The sequence below is a fragment of the Labrus bergylta genome, chromosome 7 (genome assembly GCF_963930695.1).
Source record: "Labrus bergylta chromosome 7, fLabBer1.1, whole genome shotgun sequence".
NCBI classification, from domain to species: domain Eukaryota; kingdom Metazoa; phylum Chordata; class Actinopteri; order Labriformes; family Labridae; genus Labrus; species Labrus bergylta.
This window is the reverse complement of record NC_089201.1, coordinates 5670214-5688579: the sequence shown is the minus strand read 5'-3', so window position 1 is coordinate 5688579 and position 18366 is coordinate 5670214. Positions and strand designations below refer to the sequence as shown.

The following is an 18366-nucleotide window of genomic DNA, read 5'->3' as shown; positions in this document are numbered from 1 at the left end:
ACACACACACACACACACACACACACACACACACACACGCGCGCGCACACACACACACACACACACACACACACACACACACACACACACACACACACACACACACATACACACACACACACACACACACACACACACACACACACACATACACACACACACGCACACAATATTATCAGTTGAGCAAACCATTAACCTCCTCAAACAATCCCCTCCATTCTGAGGTAAAAGATGGATGTCTGTGTAGGCGAGGGCGAAGGTGGGCCTCACTTCACTATTGTGGGTGTGTGTGTGTGTGGGGGGGGGGGGGCTGTCTGGGGGCATCAGAGGCACTGTTAAGCAAGAATGTGAAATAAAGAGGAAACACTGATTCATACTTCTAAACTATAATGAATACCTAAAAGGTAAATAACTACAGTATTGAACCAGCCTGTTAGTGGAGTGTTGTGAAAGTTTTTGTCACAGGTAAAGCCCAAGAAGACTCAGAGCATTTAATCCAGTCATCCATTTTCTTCCGCTTATCCGAGGTCGGGTTGCAATGGCCAAAAGCAAAGTAAGTCAACCCAGACTTCCCTCTCCACAGCATTTAAGGTGCTCTCAACGTGGAGGGATAAATAAATTCAATACGTGTTTTTTCCCAGATTCCTTCCTCGATTCTGAGAGCTCACCTTCAAGACAATCAGCTTGAACTGAAATTATTTTTTTCTTTTTGGGCTTTTGACTTTATTTGGATAAGACAGTGGATAGAGTAGGAAATCAGGAGAAAGAGAGAGAGAGAGTGGGGACTTGCATGCAGGAAAAGAGCCTCAGGTCGGACATGAATCAGGGCTGCCCACTTGAAGGACTATAGCCTCTGTACATGGAAAGAACATCAACGCCCCTGGAATTGAAATTCTAAGAAGTCATAGGTTAACACATCAAACTAGCTATTTAAGATTCACAAGTCAACGTGTCTAAACCGACACTGAAACTTAAACTAGTCCTGTCAAAAGATTAAAGTGTAACTGTGATTAACCACACAGTGACTTCTCATTCCACACAACTTTTAAATTCTCTATTTACTTTCTAAAAACGTAATACTCAAAATGCGGCACATTGAAATGAAAAGAAAGTTATTAACCTGTTGCATCCCTGCCAGAATAGCTGATTTAGAATTTTGGGGTACCTGAAGCGGCTAATCACATTTTAAATGAGGTGCAGGCCACCCTGGACATTTTACTACTTCTACTCTGAGAAGACACATTCTCTGTTTCTGTTCAGAAGTTATTGACAAAACAGTGGCTCTGGTTTATTTAATCACAAAGCATGGGAAGAAAACTTGACCTTTACGAATTGAAAAACCAATGCAGCGATGTCTGTCCATACACAGAGCTGTGATTTATGTGAAGCTTGTACTGATGTGGTACAGCAATGCACGGCGATCATCTAGTCTGAGCCATCATGAACTGAGCTGCACAACAGCACCTCTGTTTCCTGCAGTGAGTTAAAGCCTGCAGAGGACAGGGAGAGGGTTCACTTCAGGATGAATGTGCATCAGAGCAGCGAAACAATCCGCGGAGCAGGAGGCGAGCAGGCCACACTGCCTCTGATTCACACGGAGTCCCACGGCTTCCGTCTGTGCACACCCAAAACAAACAGATCCTTTGTTACACACTGATACAGCTGTCCTTCCTCACAGCAACAGCAGCTCAACCCGAAACACCTGCGGGCTATTTGTGCTTTAAACACTAAATAAATGTCTCTCCACATGTTTGTTATGATTACTATGATACTCTGTGGAGTGATGTTTATGAGGAAATGACATTCAGTTGTTTCTGCAGACGGCTCCTCACACACGGTGACTACATATTTCTGCAAGTTAAGCCTGGCTTAATCTCAATCTCAAGCATGCTCACACTAAAAGAGATGAAAATCATGGCACATCACACACTACAGGATTTTACTGAGATCACCGTACCCGACGGAGGAACGCACCACCTCATGTGACCTCACGTAAACAATGGAGCTGGCGGTTAAATTTGCGATTATAATGCTGAGAGGACGAAAACATTTATCTTTTTAAAAAAAGTTTTAGGTGAAGAAATGTCTGGAGTGACTCAGACAACATGGATTGTCTGTTCTTCAGAGAGAGCTGGAGGTCACCTGTGCAGGTTGCGTCCTGCCACTTGTTGCCCCTCCTGTCCACTCATCCATTGTCTCTCACTTTATTGTAGTCACACACAACTTCCTCTAGACCCGTTTATGACGTAATCGTCAAGATTTTAAATCCTAAACATCAAACATGTTAGAAATCAATTTGGGCATCCCAGACGATCTTCGAGCAGATTGTGGACATTAAGATTGGATCTCTATACGACTCACACAACAAGATCATCTGGGAAGATAATCGGTTCTGAGCAGCCTTGAGTCTGGAACGACCCCACGATATTCGGGAAGGAGGAATCGGACCACAAATCGACCTGATTATCCTGCAGCCTGAGCCAGGCTTTAAAGAAAGTTGTCTTACCTTTTTGATCATTAAAAACAAACAATTTGCCAAACACTGGGTGCTTAGGACATCTTTTTTTGTGGTCGTGGCATCGTAACAATTATCAAAATGTTTCTAATTTACCTAGCATTATATCAAAGTTACAAATTCTTGTATCATGACAACCCTAGTGTTTATGTCTACATTGTATAATCCAACCACTACACTCAGCTGACAGGATGATGTTTTCTGTTTATATTTAAAGATGACTGAGCAAAAGGACAACAGAAATGCAGACTTCATGTTAAATACTTCCACTGAAAATTATAAAAAATAGACATACATGACAGTGACGTGCGGTGAGGTTCGCGGCTGGTGAGGCACTGACTTTTCACAGTCGGATTTACAAATATGAACCCTTTTATAGAGTATCTTAAACTACATGATAATAAAGTAACGAGACGACCTTAAAGTCAACATTTATTCTGCTCAGGAGGATCCAAACCTAAACTGACAAGGTGCTTGAAGTCAAAACAACAAGGAGAGATGGATCATTGTGATTGTGAGTCTCTTCTTTGTGATCTGATAAATGCGGCACTGGGCAGCCGCAATAAAAAGTGCTCCATCACTAAGATTAGTATTGAGCCCAGTCAAATGGAAGAACATTCAGCTGTGCCCAGGGAACTCAAAATATGTTTGTTTGCTTCATCTAGTGCTTTCACTTTGGAAAAAGGAGCCACATTTCATGTCAAAGTAAGCTGCAGTCCTTCACTAACAGGATGACTGATACGTCTGCAGGAGCTCAGTAATGAAACCAAAGCACTGCCATTCTGACTGGGAGGAAAAACCAATTGGATGACGAGGGTTAAAGGTTTCTGAAGGAAGATTTAATGAAGTCTCTGAGGGGAGCAGCCTCTGAGGCTTGATGTGTTCCACATAAATGTCCTCCTCGTCCAGAGAAGAGAATCTGAGCTCCTCTGGACATTGATTTAGACTTCCCATATCCAGGTCAAACAGGTTTAAGACGGTACTTTTTCACAGGCCATTAAAGTGATATTTCTCTGATCTTTAATTTTAACATTTAACTGATGGTGGTTTCAATGGTGGATTAACAATTTAAGTGTCCTGATGTCACTTGATTTATTCATGTAATTTATAAAGATGGTTTTTGGCCTCTGACTTCATTCCTAGGGCAGTGAGTGAGGCTGGGCTTCCCACAATCATGAAAACAAGATAATCAAGATTTAAATGATTACTCTACTTCTGCAAAAAAAAGGGGGAACAGAGAGCGAGGATGATGTGCACCAAAGGGACGAGGGTCGGAGTCAAGCAGGGACCGATAAGGATGACTGTTCTACCAACCAGGGTTAACCACTCCTATTCATTTATTTTTCCTTTTTTCATCCATTAGTCCATTTGCCCATCTCTCTTTGTTTTCCCCCTCCTCTTCCCTGGCTGTAAGAAACATTTACCTTTGATAATAAAGCTGTAATGATGTAAAACAGGCCTCAGTTCCAGTTCCACACTCACCTGATCATTAGTCCTTAGATTAAGTATCTGTACTTTCTTATCATCCTCTGGTCAAAGCAGATGTGTAAAGCACCAAGAAGCAAGAACATCTGCACCCCAGGGAGCTCCCGATAAAGGATGTATTAAGCAATAGGAGACGTTTCTAGCCAACATAATCGAGTGAAACGTCCCTTTTCCAACATGCTGATGTGTGGATGTTTTTGCTTCTTTATGCCTGTTTATTTTGGATCCAGAACCCACTTAGGAATGTGTCAAAAGTTGCATATGATGCTGAAAATAATCTATACAAACATGTGACTCCAGGATTGCTAACACACTGACTCACTGACAGATAACATATCTGAGTATTCTAGCTCACTTCCTGCCATATCGCTCGTTAACTGTGACTGAGTGCTGACGGACACCGTGTCTAATTATAATAGTGGCAGTATAACCAAAGAGCAAAGTTCATATCAAGCTGCAGCTACAGTGAGTAACCTCAGGTTCATGTTCGCACAGGAACTCCACAGAGATTCACGAAGACGAATCTCTGAAGGCGTTGTACCCAGATAGTAACACGCAGCAGCAGGAGTGCCGACATGTATTTGGATGATTTGTAAAAATGTGGCTGCTTAATCAGAGTAAAGCCTGGGCAAACTTTCAGTCACAGCTGCCAGGTTGCAGCTCTGCAGAGATTCATTCGGAAGCCTGGAGACTGATCCAAAGACTATTTTTGATCAGGCTTCTTCTGCACATGGACCTTTGTGTCAGAGAATGTATCTGTGCATGTTTCTGGGAGGTGCATTTAGAGCACACTGAGTTTGCAGTCTGCCCATGAAGTAGTAGTCTCCATAAAGGGAAAGAAATGTGCCCTCCAGCATGAAGATGCTAACACAACAGGCCGGGACCTGCCTTTAAAACCTTCATACCTGCTGAGCAGCAGTTGTGTGTAAACAAGGGGCTATAATGTAGGTGTGTTACAGTCTGGTTCTTCCATGCTTTCCCAACAAGCCTGACAAAAACATGACCTACAGCAGGTCAGAACACTGAGTCACCAGTGCCTGCTAAACACTTTAAAGCCTGTAATGGCCTAATTCTTAAGTTTAACCCACAAAGGTCATACTACACAGCCTCCATATGGATCCAAAATAAAATAATATACACCAACAAATCAGCATAAATCAGCCAGATAGGAGACAACGGTTTTTTTTTTTTTCAAATTGCAGTTCAGAAGAATAAGAAGCCTATCCATGAAGCCCCGGGGTTTTACAGAAGTTTCTAGAAGTGGTGAAAGTTGTGTTCTTGTTATGAAGGTTGCATTCCTTAAGATCCTACCTTCTTCTGGCTCCACAATGTCCAGACTTGTTTGTTTCCTGCGAAAAGCGACTCTGCTGAATCCCTCCATTCTTGTGACAGGCAGAGACCGCTCCAGCATTGAGACACTGAAGTGAAACGCATTCAAAGTGACCGGAAATTACTCTTCGAAAAAGAAAACAGAAAGAGCGAAAGAAGCGCGCTCGTCCCCTCTGTGCAGGTAAAAGTCTCGCCTGAGCGGCCGGATGAGGAGGAGTGTGAAGTGAACCACCTGCTCAGGTTAATAACAAAACAATAAATACAAAACAATCAGAAATAAATTAGTTGAGACACCCCGAAGTTTGATAAACAGCTGTCCACATGTGTCAGGGGGTGGGTCGAGATCACCCACTTCTCGCCGAGCAAAGTCACCTTGATGAGGGTGTTATTCTAAGCCCCGCCCCTCTCCCCCCCTCTCAGTGCGTACTGACGATGCAGACCTCCTTATTATATCTTAAGCACAATGCTCCTACTGTTTAGCACGACACACACACACACACACACACACACACACACACACACACACACACACACACACACACACACACACATTCATGAGGATTTCTTAAAGACACAATTATGTTCGTCAGATGCCTGCTTTATGAACTTTCAAACAATGTCAAGTCTGTTTCGATATCACTGCAACAACATATTTAATTCAGAGCCTACAGTTTAAAGGTAAATGGACAATAGAAGATTTGAGAAGATTTTACTTTATTGATCCCCACAAGGGGAAATTTCAGTTTTTACACTCTGTAGTCATGCAACACACACATAGGCTGAAGTATATACACACATGCACACAAACAGGATCCTATGGACATGTACTAAGGGAGAGATGTCAGAGTGGCGGAGCTGCCCACAGTGGGCGCTCCTGAGCTGGTGGTAGGGAGGGGGTTTGGTGCCTTGCTCAAGGGCACCTCAGCAGTGCTCAGGAGGTGATCTGGCACCTCTCCAGCTACCAGACCAACTTCCATACTTGGTCCACACCGGGACTTGAGCCGGCAACCCTCTGGTTCCCAACCCAAGTCCCTACAGACTGAGCTACTGCCGCCAATGCACAATGCACATTCAAAGCATACTGTAATGTGCCAGTTTAGCCATCGTGGCAAAGTTCAGAGTTATGATATATGTTAAAGAAGGGATTAAGAGTAAACAAATGGATTTGCCTACTGATAATCTGGAATGTGTTGGAGTTACTATCACTCTCTCTCATGAAATGTCGTTTAATGTAATTGTTTTGTATCGTCCACCAAATGAAAAGGATCTGTTCTTTAATAATTTATCTTCTGTTCTCAAAAAGTGTAATGGCAAAGAAGCTATCTTAATGGGTGATTTCAATCTGAACTGGTTGGATAAAACACGCAGAAAGACGTTAAAGGGCATTGCCATTAAATTTCAGCTGACTCAGATCATAGAAAATATCAAGATTCAAGAATAACAAGAATCAAGAATAACAAGATCTTCAAAGACTTTGTTAGATTTAATTTTCACCAACAAAGTAGAACATATATCAAAAACATTTAATCTAATTACAGGCATGTCTGATCATAATTTTACTTTAGCTGCGAGACAACTCTCCAAGATGCGTTACAGAAATCCAGATAAAATGATAGGAAAGAAATGTATTTCACTTATTCCAAAGAAAGATATAGAAAACTTTGAGGATGAAGTCAGGAAAACTAAATGGGAAAGTATAATTAATGGTAAAAACTGTGAGCAAGCCTGTGAGGAATTAATGTCCACACTGAAGCAACTCCTGTCCAAATACACTAAAACACTACCCCTGAAGCATAACAGCAAACAAACTTTGCCCTGGTTTAATGACACCTCACAGCACTTAATGAAGATTAGAGATGCAGCTCTAAAAAAAATCTCTAAAATCAGGTCTGGAAACTGATCGAATGATATTCAAGAGCCTTAGAAATAAAGCCACAGGGCAACTCCGGAAGGCTAAAGCCAATTTCTTTCTGGAGATAATAAAACAGGCAAAAGGAAACACTAAACAGTTGTGGAAAAATGTAGATCAACTTACTGGAAAAGCTTGCTCCAAGAGCAGACCTATAGAGCTTAAATTAAATGGGGTTATACAGGATGACAGTCTAGCTGTTGCAAATGGTTTTAATGAGTATTTTCTTGAGTCTGTTTTAGAATTGGGGAGCAATTCCAATGAATTCCAGCTACCCACTGTTTTAACAAACGAAACAAATGCTCTGCATTTTAAATATGTAGATGAGGCAAAGGTAAACAAAATAGTATCATCATTATCTAATTCGAAAGAAAAGGACACTTGGGGAATTGATACGGTTTTTCTTAAAAAATTTAGGGATGATTTAACAGCCTCTGTCACTCAAATGATAAACCGGTCACTGGACGAAAGTGTATTCCCTAGCACTCTGAAGACTGCTATTGTAACTCCTGTTCACAAATCAGGGGACAGACAGGAAGTGAGCAACTATCGTCCCATCAGTATATTGCCTGCCATTTCAAAAGTTATTGAAAAGGTTGTTGCTGAACAACTGGTAGCCCATCTTAATATTGAAAATCTACTGCACCCTATGCAATTTGGGTTTCGAGCAAACCATTCCACTGAAACGGCATGTTGCTACTAGTCATTAAAGGTAGCCTTGATAAAGGAGGGGTGGTGGGTGCTGTATTTCTTGACCTGCACAAGGCTTTTGATACAGTTAATCATTCAGTTCTCATCTCCAAATTGTCTAAATTTAAATTCTGTTAACGTTGTCAATTGGATTCAGTCTTACCTACTTGGTCGCTCCCAGTGCGTACGGATAAATGATAAAATATCATCACTAAAAGCCTGCGTTATGGGAGTGCCACAAGGTTCCATCTTAGGACCGTTGTTGTTTAGTGCATACATCAATGATCTCCCATCTGTGTGTGATGATGTGGGGACCTTGATGTATGTAGATGACACGGTCCTATATGCATGTGGGAAAGACCCTGAACAAGTAGCTGCCAAACTGTCATTAGCAATGGAACAAGTCATAGAATGGTTACGTTATTCATGTCTGACTCTTAATACTGACAAAACTGTGGTCATGTATTTTGTGAATAAACACAAAAATATGGTTTTTCCAAATATTATTGTAGGTGGGCAAATGATAAAAAAGGTCGATGAGTTTAAATACTTGGGTGTTACACTAGACCACAACCTTACTTTTAAAAGTCATATTAAAAAGATGTGTCATAAAGTTAAATATAACATAGCCAACTTTAGACATATCAGGAACTCACTTACAGTCGAAGCGTCTAAAATGTATTTGAATGCTATGATTTTTTCTTACTTTCATTACTGTATATCATGTTGGTCCCAAGCAAACAAGACTGTTTTAAAACCCATAAGGTCACTTCATAAACAAGCCCTTAAAACTCTGGACAGGAAACCACAACAGTATCATCATTGTGATATTCTTGATAAATATAAAATTCTGAGCTTTGACAATTTAATTTTTTATACTGATGTCCGCTTAGTGTACAAAATAATCCATGATGCTGCTCCCCCACCATTGAAAAGCTTTGTGAAACTTCGCTCTGAGCTGATAAGCAGATCTTCAAGGTCTGCCTCTAATGGAGATTGCAGTGTTCCTAAACGTGGCTCCGCTTTAGCACAATCTGTTTTTTCTTTTAAAGCCGTTAAGGAATGGAATAGTCTTCCAACTAGTCTTAAACTTTGCACAAACTTCTGCACTTTCACCCGGGAAGTCAAAAAAATGGATTTTAAGGAACCAGCCTTGTCAGTATTAATGTGTCATCTCGACAACCTTTTAGATCTCTCAGGGAAACTATAATGTTTTAATATCTGTAAATTGTTCTATGTCTTTCTTCTCTCGTGTGCGTGCGTGCATGCATGCGTGCGTGCAGGCGTGTGTCTGGTTGATTTGTATTTTGCTGTTGCCATCATCTGCCCAGGGACAACAGATGGAAATTAGCTAGCTAGCTAAATCTGGTACAAAGCATCTCTTCTCTTCTGAGACTAATGTTTTTTTTTGTACACTGTCCCTGATTCAAATAAACGGTTAATTAATTAATTAAGTCCCTGGACAGGTGCGTGACAGAACAATAGTCACAAAAAGAGCGGCAATACTGCACAGTGCACACTAGGCAGGGCACACATAGTTCTGTATAGGACGCCAGGACAGCAGTAGCCGACAACATACAAGTCCTATAGGCCCCCGATTTTGGGTAATTTCTTGTTTTGGCCTAAATTAACAAAAATGGCTCCTGCAAACTGTCTACATTGCACAATTAATACTCTGGCAATGTTTTAGTAACTACTGAAAGTTGCCAATCTATTTGTGCAATTGAGAGGCCTACAGTGTGGCTGCTTTGGTTTAAAATATGCCAAAAAATCTAAAGTATTTTTCTTTGATAGCTACTAGTTATAATAGCTGTGATTGTTCCCAACCCGATCAAAAAGTATTAACAAAGTGTCTACATTTTTTAACAACCTTGGTATCAGTTTTGTTTTAAATTTTTTATAAAGAGTTATATTAAGGCTTTTTGTGTCTTTATTTGAGAGATAGGACAGTGGAGTTTTAATTAAGTTAAACTTATTAAATAAGTGTTGATTGGATATTTCCCTTGCCAGAGTTGGGACTTAAGTTGAATTCCACTTTTCAGGCTGTGTTTTAAAAGGCAGCTCATAGTTTTCAGTGTGCAGATGTTTCCTGTATTTTTCATAATACTTTAAATTGTGACTTTGGACCTAGGCTACATATTGTTTTGAGTCCTTGACGAACTACGCTTAGAAGACGTAGGCCTATATGTTACAATTATCTTGTGTTATTTAAAAGTCGATGTTATTAGTGCAGATAGACGGGGTAAATAAATGCTCTTTATTCATGTGTGTGCACAAAAACTTCAGGCCACCCCTGCACAAGTCAGAGCCCCAGTCTTAAAAGTCTAGACACACCCCTGCAAACATGTGAGTTAAAACTTCCTTCTGTGGTAACCATGGAGACAAGCAGAGCAGAGTGCAGTAGAATGTTTGGGTTGCTTGGCAACAGTTCAGATTCAGTCAACATGTGGAACTAGCTGAGTTGTTGGACTAAAATAATGACGTGTTTTTATTTTCACCGGTTCCTTCTGAACGTTTGTCGTTGAACTGTTAGGGGTTAGAGCTGCAGCGCTGATACTCAGTAAAACAGCCCTCCCCATCCCTCGTGTGATTCTGCACAAAACACACTTTTGCAACATTTTTTTGTTGCCGATAGCCTTGTCAAAAGTTTTCTTTTCTCTATTAAGGAAACAAAAACATCTGCAGTTTACCAACTATATAATCAATGAATAAAAGTAGGCTACCAAGTCAAGAAGCAGGAAGTGAATTTCTTTTGACTTAATCAACACATTAAGGCAGAGAAACAGACACAAACACAAATCCAAGGGCAGGTCTTTTATTCACGTTTGAAACCAATTATTACTGTTTAAACTGGAGGAGCAACGTTCACTGAAACCCACTGTAGTACAGCAAACTGTAGTGCTACCATTCTCTTAATGCAGGGTGGTCTATCATCTTTTATTGGGTTAGTCTCTCTGTCTCTCTTGTGCACACAAATCAGGAGAGCTGGGTCACCAATGAGCCTGTGTCCAGAGGGTTCAGAAGCTTTTTTTGTTTTGGACTCCTCTTTTTATTTGATCACTCTGTAGCTGCAAAATTGACAATTTGAACGAACACAGATCCCACAGGTGTAGCTACACAGAGACACAAAACGAGTCCACTCATCCATCGCTGATGAGACACAGATGATTGGATCTCTTACTACAACACTTTACTGGCTTTGGAGTTTTCACTTTTTCTATTAGATCCATCTGGATAAAAGTTTGAATTCATTGCAGCGAGGAGAACATTTACATCGAAGACATAATGAGGGTTTAAATCCAGAGAGAAGGACTTTAATGATGCAACAACAAACGTCACACATTACATCCGTGTCAGCACGACTTTGCTCTCCGTTCCTCTGCAGATCAAAACAGTCTGTATCTGTACGATTGAGACATGTTTTTGCTATCAGCCTGCTGGTTGGTTCAACGGGACAGAAATTGTTGAAAGATTTCATTACGGTAAATGTATTTTTTAAATCACTCTTAAACCGGAGCTAATGTATTGCTTTAATGCATAGTGCATAATTGTGCTTGGACAGTATTGCATACTGATAGGAGGAAGCATGTGGAGGCAGATACACATGGAGATTCCACAGTGACAGACAGGTGAAGCATTTGATATGAGAAATGTCACTTTTCACACATTTCTGTCCCTGCAGGAGAAACTATAATAACAGTTTTCAGGGGCTGTGACCGCTAAGAGACAACACTTTATGGATGTGAATACAACAGTTATCCTCACAGGGACTGTAGCACTAGAAGAGGCACACCTTTAGGGAATCCTCTGCCTTCAGCTAGTGTTAAAAAGATGGAGGTCAGTTCACTCCATGGTCACTTAAACCTGTGCAATTCAAAAGGCAAAGAAAGAATGAAAAACCAGGCCAACAGCCCTAGTCCTGATCTCACACACTCCGCCTCTCGTCTCCGTCTCGGTCTCTGAGGAGATCCGAGCTACAAAACAGACACACCAATGTCACTAGAGTCTGCTGTAAAAAATAAATAAATTATAAGAGGTATAAAATAGTCTTCAAGCACATGATTTGCAAATAAAATCTCTGTATAAAAAACACAAGCATTCAAAGAAAGAGTAGAGAATGACGTTAGAAAGGGAGCTGAAATCCACCCATCAGGGCCCACCTCCAGTGTCAAACCCAGTGTACTCACTCTGCTCCGGAAACTGGCATACATGTTTTTTGATTATCATATTTGCAGAATCTAACATTTTAAGATTTGTGTAGTACTGTTAGGTGAGTTTTAAACCTGTTTTTTTTTTTTTGCAGAAAAGACTGCTTTAAGTCGGCGTAATCACAGCAGTTTAACACCTAATGTCTTCTGTTTCATCTTTAAAAATGACAAACAACAAAGAGAAAACATTCCTGTAATAAATATCTCAAAAATATTCACAAATGAATATAATAAATAAGCGACAGAGTAGATAAATAATTAATAAATACTAATACCGATAAGGGAAAAGATTCCCCTGATTTATCACTCTGGCGTGTTTGAGCCTCAGGTCCTTTTTTTTTTTCCAGAGAAGAAGAGAACATCCTGCTCTTCTTCTGTGACCCAGGTAACCAGGAGGCGTGCCGTGGGAGGGAGGGGGTGTGGTCACAGAGTCCAGTAAGCACCAGATTGGATTGAGGCTGGGGAAGGGGAGGTTATCTGAGGGAACTCCCCGCCAGCGTATCTGTCTCTGTAGGACTCCTACCAGGCTGGGACCAGGACCCGGGCTGGAGCGGGATGGTTAGGTGCCAGGGGGCTGGGGCTGCTTGGTGAGACAGTAACGAGGGTCGCAGGGGGAGAGAAGGCTGCTTCTGCTCGACAGGACTGCGTGGTCTGCCAATAATTTAAGACTGTAAGAATGAAAAAAGAAACGAGAAAGAACAAAGACCGTTTAGCTTAAGAAGAGGGAAACAATTCAGGGGAGGAAAAAAGTCAGACCAAATCTACAACCCAAAACTCAACATTTGACAAAAAATTGACATGGTGCTCCTTAAAGAAAAGTTATTTTGGGGAAATATTCCAATACTTAATCTTTCGCACAGTTAGAATAAGAAGTCCGACTCTCATGTTTGTCAGTGAAATATAAAGTTTTGCACTGAGCAAGCAGCCGGTTAGCTTAGCTTAGCACAAAGACTGAAAACAGTAGGAAACTGCTAGCATACCTTTACGAAAAGGTAAAAGCAGCTGCCTAGAGGAAACTTTGTGCAACACCCTGCAATGGCAGTACAGAGGGGGGTTGTGTTCCTGATCACTGGAAGTCTCCACGTCACATCCCCTATAAATACTGTAGCGCAGTTACCACCAACGCACAGCAATTTTTTTTACTCTTACTGCTGGCTGTTGTTTTTTTTAATTAGATGTGTTTTGCAATGAGGTTGATTTACATAAAAAGGGGCAATTTTACCCCAAAATACAACAACAAACAGCACTGATGCACAGAGACGCTGTTTGCTACGCAGGGCAGTTAGCATTCAAGCCTTTGCATGTGTTTTGTGAAATAGACGGTGTCTTTTTGACTCGTTTGCACAGATTTGTGCAACAGCAACACAATCCTCTTGTTAATCAGGCTCTTTATGTGTTAAGATGTAAACATTTGAGGTGTTTGTAGGACGATTTTCTCACCCTTGACAGAGCTAGGTTTGATGCTAAGCTAACATGATGCCTGAAACATGAGAGGTGTAATCATTCTCGTCTAACACTTATCAAAAGAGCAGAAATATTTCCCAAACATGCTAACCCTTTAAATCATGCCAGATACAAAGAGACAAAGTATTTAGTGAGGAATATGACAAAAAAAGGGGAGGTCTAAGAGACACAAAACTAAACCAAACATGATCTCAGATCTGTCAGCAGTTTTTTTAAGTTGTCCGAAATGAACATCTCAGTCCACTGAAAAATAAAGACAACTTGTTGCCCAGTATGAATTTTATTAGATTGACTGGATGCAGAGTTTAAGTACTGGACTTCTTCCTGTGGATGTTTTTCAAAGAGAGGAGTAACAAATGATGCTAATATTAGCTACTGTCTATCAAGCATTCTGTATCTACCTCCTTCATTATTTTACAGACCTGTGTTTTCCTCCTGTACAGAATCTTTATGTTTGTCATGTAAAAGGTCTATTGTTTAGACGAACAAACTGGACTATGTGTCCAAAGTTTATATATATAATATCAAATGTTTTTCTAAATTGCAAGCACAAAAAATAAGAATTGTCATAGAATCATGAATGTTAAGCCTCTTTGTGAAACAGTACTTTACATGCAAATTGAAAAACAACAACTCTATTTCCTCAAACAGTGAGAGGTGAAAATTGTTTATGCAAAACAAGTGTTTCTGTCATAACCAGTTCAATACTAGTTTAAAGGTCACATATTCTCCTCCTCTTCAACCAGTGTAAATAAGTCTCAGAGCTCCCAAAACATGTCTGTGAAGTGTCTTGTTCTAAATCCACTCTGATCCTGTATTTGATCATGTCTATAAACTCCTCTATTTCAGCCCTGCTCAAAACAGGCTGTTTCTGTGTCTGGACCTTTAAATATGTAGATGAGCTGTGTCCGACCATGCGCAAGGGCTTGGGTCGGCTCTGGCTTTCTCGCTCCATGTCCTATTGTTTACAGTGAGAAGGCAGACTCAGAGGGCAGAACAAACACCTAGCTGTGGGAGTGTCACCCACCTGGGGGAGGGGTTACTGCCCTTTGTGATGTCATGAAGGGAAAATCGCCAAACGGCCTGTTTGAGCACACATTTTCTTAAAAGTGGAGCAGGCAGAAGACGGAGAGGATGGACTTTTCTCATAATTGGGGGGGTTTGTAGACAGACTAGAGACACATAGTGTTAGAAGTGTACTTTGCATATGTGACCTTTAACAAAGGGGTAAAACTTATGCATGCTAACTGTTTGTCTTGTGCAGATGAAGGTGAGTAAAACTATGATTACCATATTATCACTTTTATACTTTTTGATAGATAGATAGATAGATATATAGATAGATAGATAGATGATAGATAGATAGATGGATGTAAATGAGCCTACTACTACCTTTTCTACAGCTCGTTACCTGCGGGCTCGGGAGGCTCTCCCTCGCCTTAGTTGTGGGGAGAGTGACGGTACTGAGGCAGCAGGCTGCTGACAATCTACAAGAAACTGATAAATTAGACAGATATACAGAGTGGTGACACTCAGGGTTAGACAAAAAGACAGAAAACAAGGAGGACAAACAGGAAGAGGTCTCGTCAGGGACAAAGACACTAATACTGGTTTACGATAGCTTTAAGCTCCAGTCTTACACTTGCCTTTTGGTCAGCTGGTACAACACCTTAAATGTTTGGAGTGTGTAAACTCAGTCCTGAATTAGAAATCACATGTACGTTCAACTTTTACAAATTAACTTAAGCAGAGCTTGTGCAACCCAGTGCAGGAGGGGAAATATGAACACAGAAGATTCAGGAGGAAAAATACTCGAGTACAATGTTAAAGGAGTAATATGTAACTCTGACACCTAGTGTTTAAAATGGGTACTGCAGTCCAAAATCAGAACATTGCAGAGAGCTGTCTCCCCCCGCCCCCTCCTCTCTAGAGTCGATCGCAGGTTGCCATGTGGTGGACACTGAAGCTTCAGTGTTTATCCGGGTCTGTAAACCTTTCTGTGTTCTAACCTCTCTCCATTTTTCAAAAGCATCTCCAATATTGATCCTAGTTTGAGCACGTTTCTGCTCGTGGAGCTTATTAGAAACATGCAGAGGCTTTTTAGGTCGGGTACAATCACTTCTATCTGAACCACTTCTCTTGACCGCTTCCATCGCTGCAACACCTGTTGCTTTGACCTGATAACTGCTCTCATATACGGAGGGGCATCCAAAACGGCTGTGTGGGGGTTCAGGAGCATTCAGGACCAGAATCTAAAGTTAGAAGGAGGACATACTGGCTGCTGCATTGTTGTCAGAGAAGCCAGCACTTCAACAGAGCATGTTTCCTTAATGTCAGATCATATAGTAAGGTCATTTTATTTATTTAATTCACTACATATCTTACATATTGAACCTTTAAGAACTGATTCCACTCCTTGCTGATTACAGTAGATGCTTGCAAAGAGTGAATTTAACTAATTTTGTAAACCAGCCTCCTCTGACAGGACCAGACTCTGCACAGCTAGACAATCAACACTGGAGGTGGAAAACACAAGGAGACAGAAACATGGACACAATTTACACACAAACACACACACACAGACATCTTCAAATCCAATGCTGTATTGATTTGTTCTGCACAGAGAAAAACAGACAAAGAGGAGCTGAGACTGAACAATCAAATCCTGGATTGTCATACATGTCATACATGTTTGTGCACAAGATGCCGTCTTCAGATTTACTTTAAGCTGTTTCACTTGTGATTTAGTTATCTGAGGTAGGATAAGAGAGAAGGGGGGGGGGGGCGAGGGGGATCAAACTGCATTTGTCAGGAGAGGAGAATAGAAATGTTGTCCGATCCTGCCCTCTAGTGGGGAAATGGGAACAATGTGAGAATTGGACCTTGATTTTTCATGTGGGGTAAGAAGAGAAGAAAAAAAAAAGACAATCAAGAAGGAGGTCAAGGCACAGAGAGGAGGTCGAACTGGTTTCAAGACTACTCTGACACATTAAAGATGTAACACGTTAAAGACTTACTGACATTACTTCAGGTGGCAGAAGAAGGCATGCATAGATGAACTAGAGGAAATATCATTTAACAATAATAGGAAGTTAATAGTCTATTAAAATTTGAACAGTATAGTAGCCGATATAACGAATAGATTCGTTGCAGTTTAGTCAATTTTAAGAGCTAACATGTAATGTTCATGAGCTTTCTTGTATTTGAGCTTTCTTGTCTGTGCTGCTATAACGCCCGAATTTCTCCTCTGGGGATCAACAAAGTACTATCCTATCCCATCCTATCCTATCCTATCCTATCCTAATGCATACAGACTGCCACAGGGAGGTGCTGTTAACATTCTGTAGAAGAAGCTGCAGCCATATTTGTTTGTGTTTTTCATTTTGAAACACTTCCCAGCACTCTGAGAGACATGATGTCATATTTTACTGTAACAGCTTCTGAGAAGCCTCGTCTCAAATGAATGAGGGAAATTATTTAAAAATGTAAAGCAGTCCAACTGGGACTAAAACATGACAATAACAAAAGGCTGAGCAGTGCTTATTTTAAAGATGGACGGAGCGAGACGCCTTGAGCTCCACCTTCCTCATGTGGGGTGTACTGAGAGCAGGATTTCTCGGCTATTGAGGTGACTTCAGGGTTAACTCTGAGTTTTCAGTGTTATGAAGGTGATTCTCTTTCTCCCTGCTCCAGAGCCGGTTATGTTCAGGAGGAGAGATCGTCCACTCTGATGACTAATCAGATCAGAAAGGGAAGAAGGGAGGGAGACCGGAAAACAGTTCAACTTTCACCTTATAATTCTGCATAATAAATATATTTATGAAAGTTATTGAGGGACCTTTATGGATATCATACTTCTACAAAGATTGAAAAAGGACTGGAGCATCGTAGTTGTGATCATAAGATTTAAAATCAGCGTACTTATCGATTTGAAATATATTTTTATTTACATTTATAGAGGCTGCAGCTGAAATATTACGTCTAAAACTGTCGTAACAATTGTATGTAAGGGAAGAACCAGGAGTTATTATGTTGAGATCTTAGGTGCACTAATGATGGGAAGAAGATTTTATAAGCCTCAATTTTGGCTTTTAAACTCTGTGATTTATATTTCTTTTCACAGTTCTTCCTGCACTTTTCTCTGCAGCTGTTCATTTTTAGTAATCTATGTTTCAAACTTCTTCAGATGTTGTGATGTTACAGTTTGCACAGAGTTTGTGAAATCTGTCACTCTGCTGACGGCACACTGGCTCTTGATCGTGAGAGGTCATATGAAGGGAACTCCGCCCCTTTTTATGTGAGCATGCTCAAAGAAAGTCTGGGTTGATTTATCAGGTCAGTAACCAGCTTCATGTGACTGTAAGTCCGATCTCTTGTGTCAGGGTTAGTGAAGCCTGATAACTGAAAGATACCCTGAGTATGTTGAACAATTTTTACTGCATATTCAAACATTAAACATGTGAAACCAGTCGCCTCCTCTCTGTATCCACTTTGTCCTGAGACTTTTAGGAATTGTGCACAAAGTCAATATTTATGACGAGGGACAGGTGATGAAGATTAGCGCTTTCGTCGCCGGTGAGGAGACACTGAGGCAGAGCTACTTGTGCTGTTAGATGGGGGGAGGTGACCTACGTCTTGTCTGAGTCGTCTGAACTTTACGGTTAGACTCTCGGGGTCTATCATGAAGGGCGGGGTGTCGAGGGACAAATTAGGGTAACTCATGTTAAATTGTGTCGAAGCAGAGTTCTGGATTGTTTCAGGAAGCG

General features: G+C 40.9%; 2 protein-coding genes across 6 annotated transcripts in view; both read right to left on the bottom strand.

Moving 5' to 3' along the window:
* fgd4a (FYVE, RhoGEF and PH domain containing 4a) overlaps nucleotides 1–5644 on the bottom strand; it is a 69647-nt gene extending 64003 nt beyond the window's left edge. Inside the window, exon 1 of the mRNA XM_029278440.2 lies at nucleotides 5312–5644. Coding sequence (XP_029134273.2) covers nucleotides 5312–5411 — 100 coding nt within the window. The 5' untranslated portion in view covers nucleotides 5412–5644. The remainder of the gene's footprint in view (nucleotides 1–5311) is intronic.
* A 5083-nt stretch (nucleotides 5645–10727) lies between these two features.
* The window catches only part of bicd1a (bicaudal D homolog 1a), a 48813-nt gene continuing 41174 nt past the window's right edge, over nucleotides 10728–18366 (bottom strand). For 2 of the 5 annotated variants that reach the window (XM_065956566.1, XM_065956567.1), the window contains exons 9-10: nucleotides 15012–15097; nucleotides 10728–12804 (exon numbers count right to left, since the gene is read on the bottom strand). In XM_065956566.1, the coding sequence (XP_065812638.1) occupies nucleotides 12696–12804; nucleotides 15012–15097 (195 nt within the window). In that variant the 3' untranslated portion in view covers nucleotides 10728–12695. The remainder of the gene's footprint in view (nucleotides 12805–15011; nucleotides 15098–18366) is intronic. The other 3 variants (XM_065956568.1, XM_065956571.1, XM_065956570.1) reach the window with 2 other exon arrangements.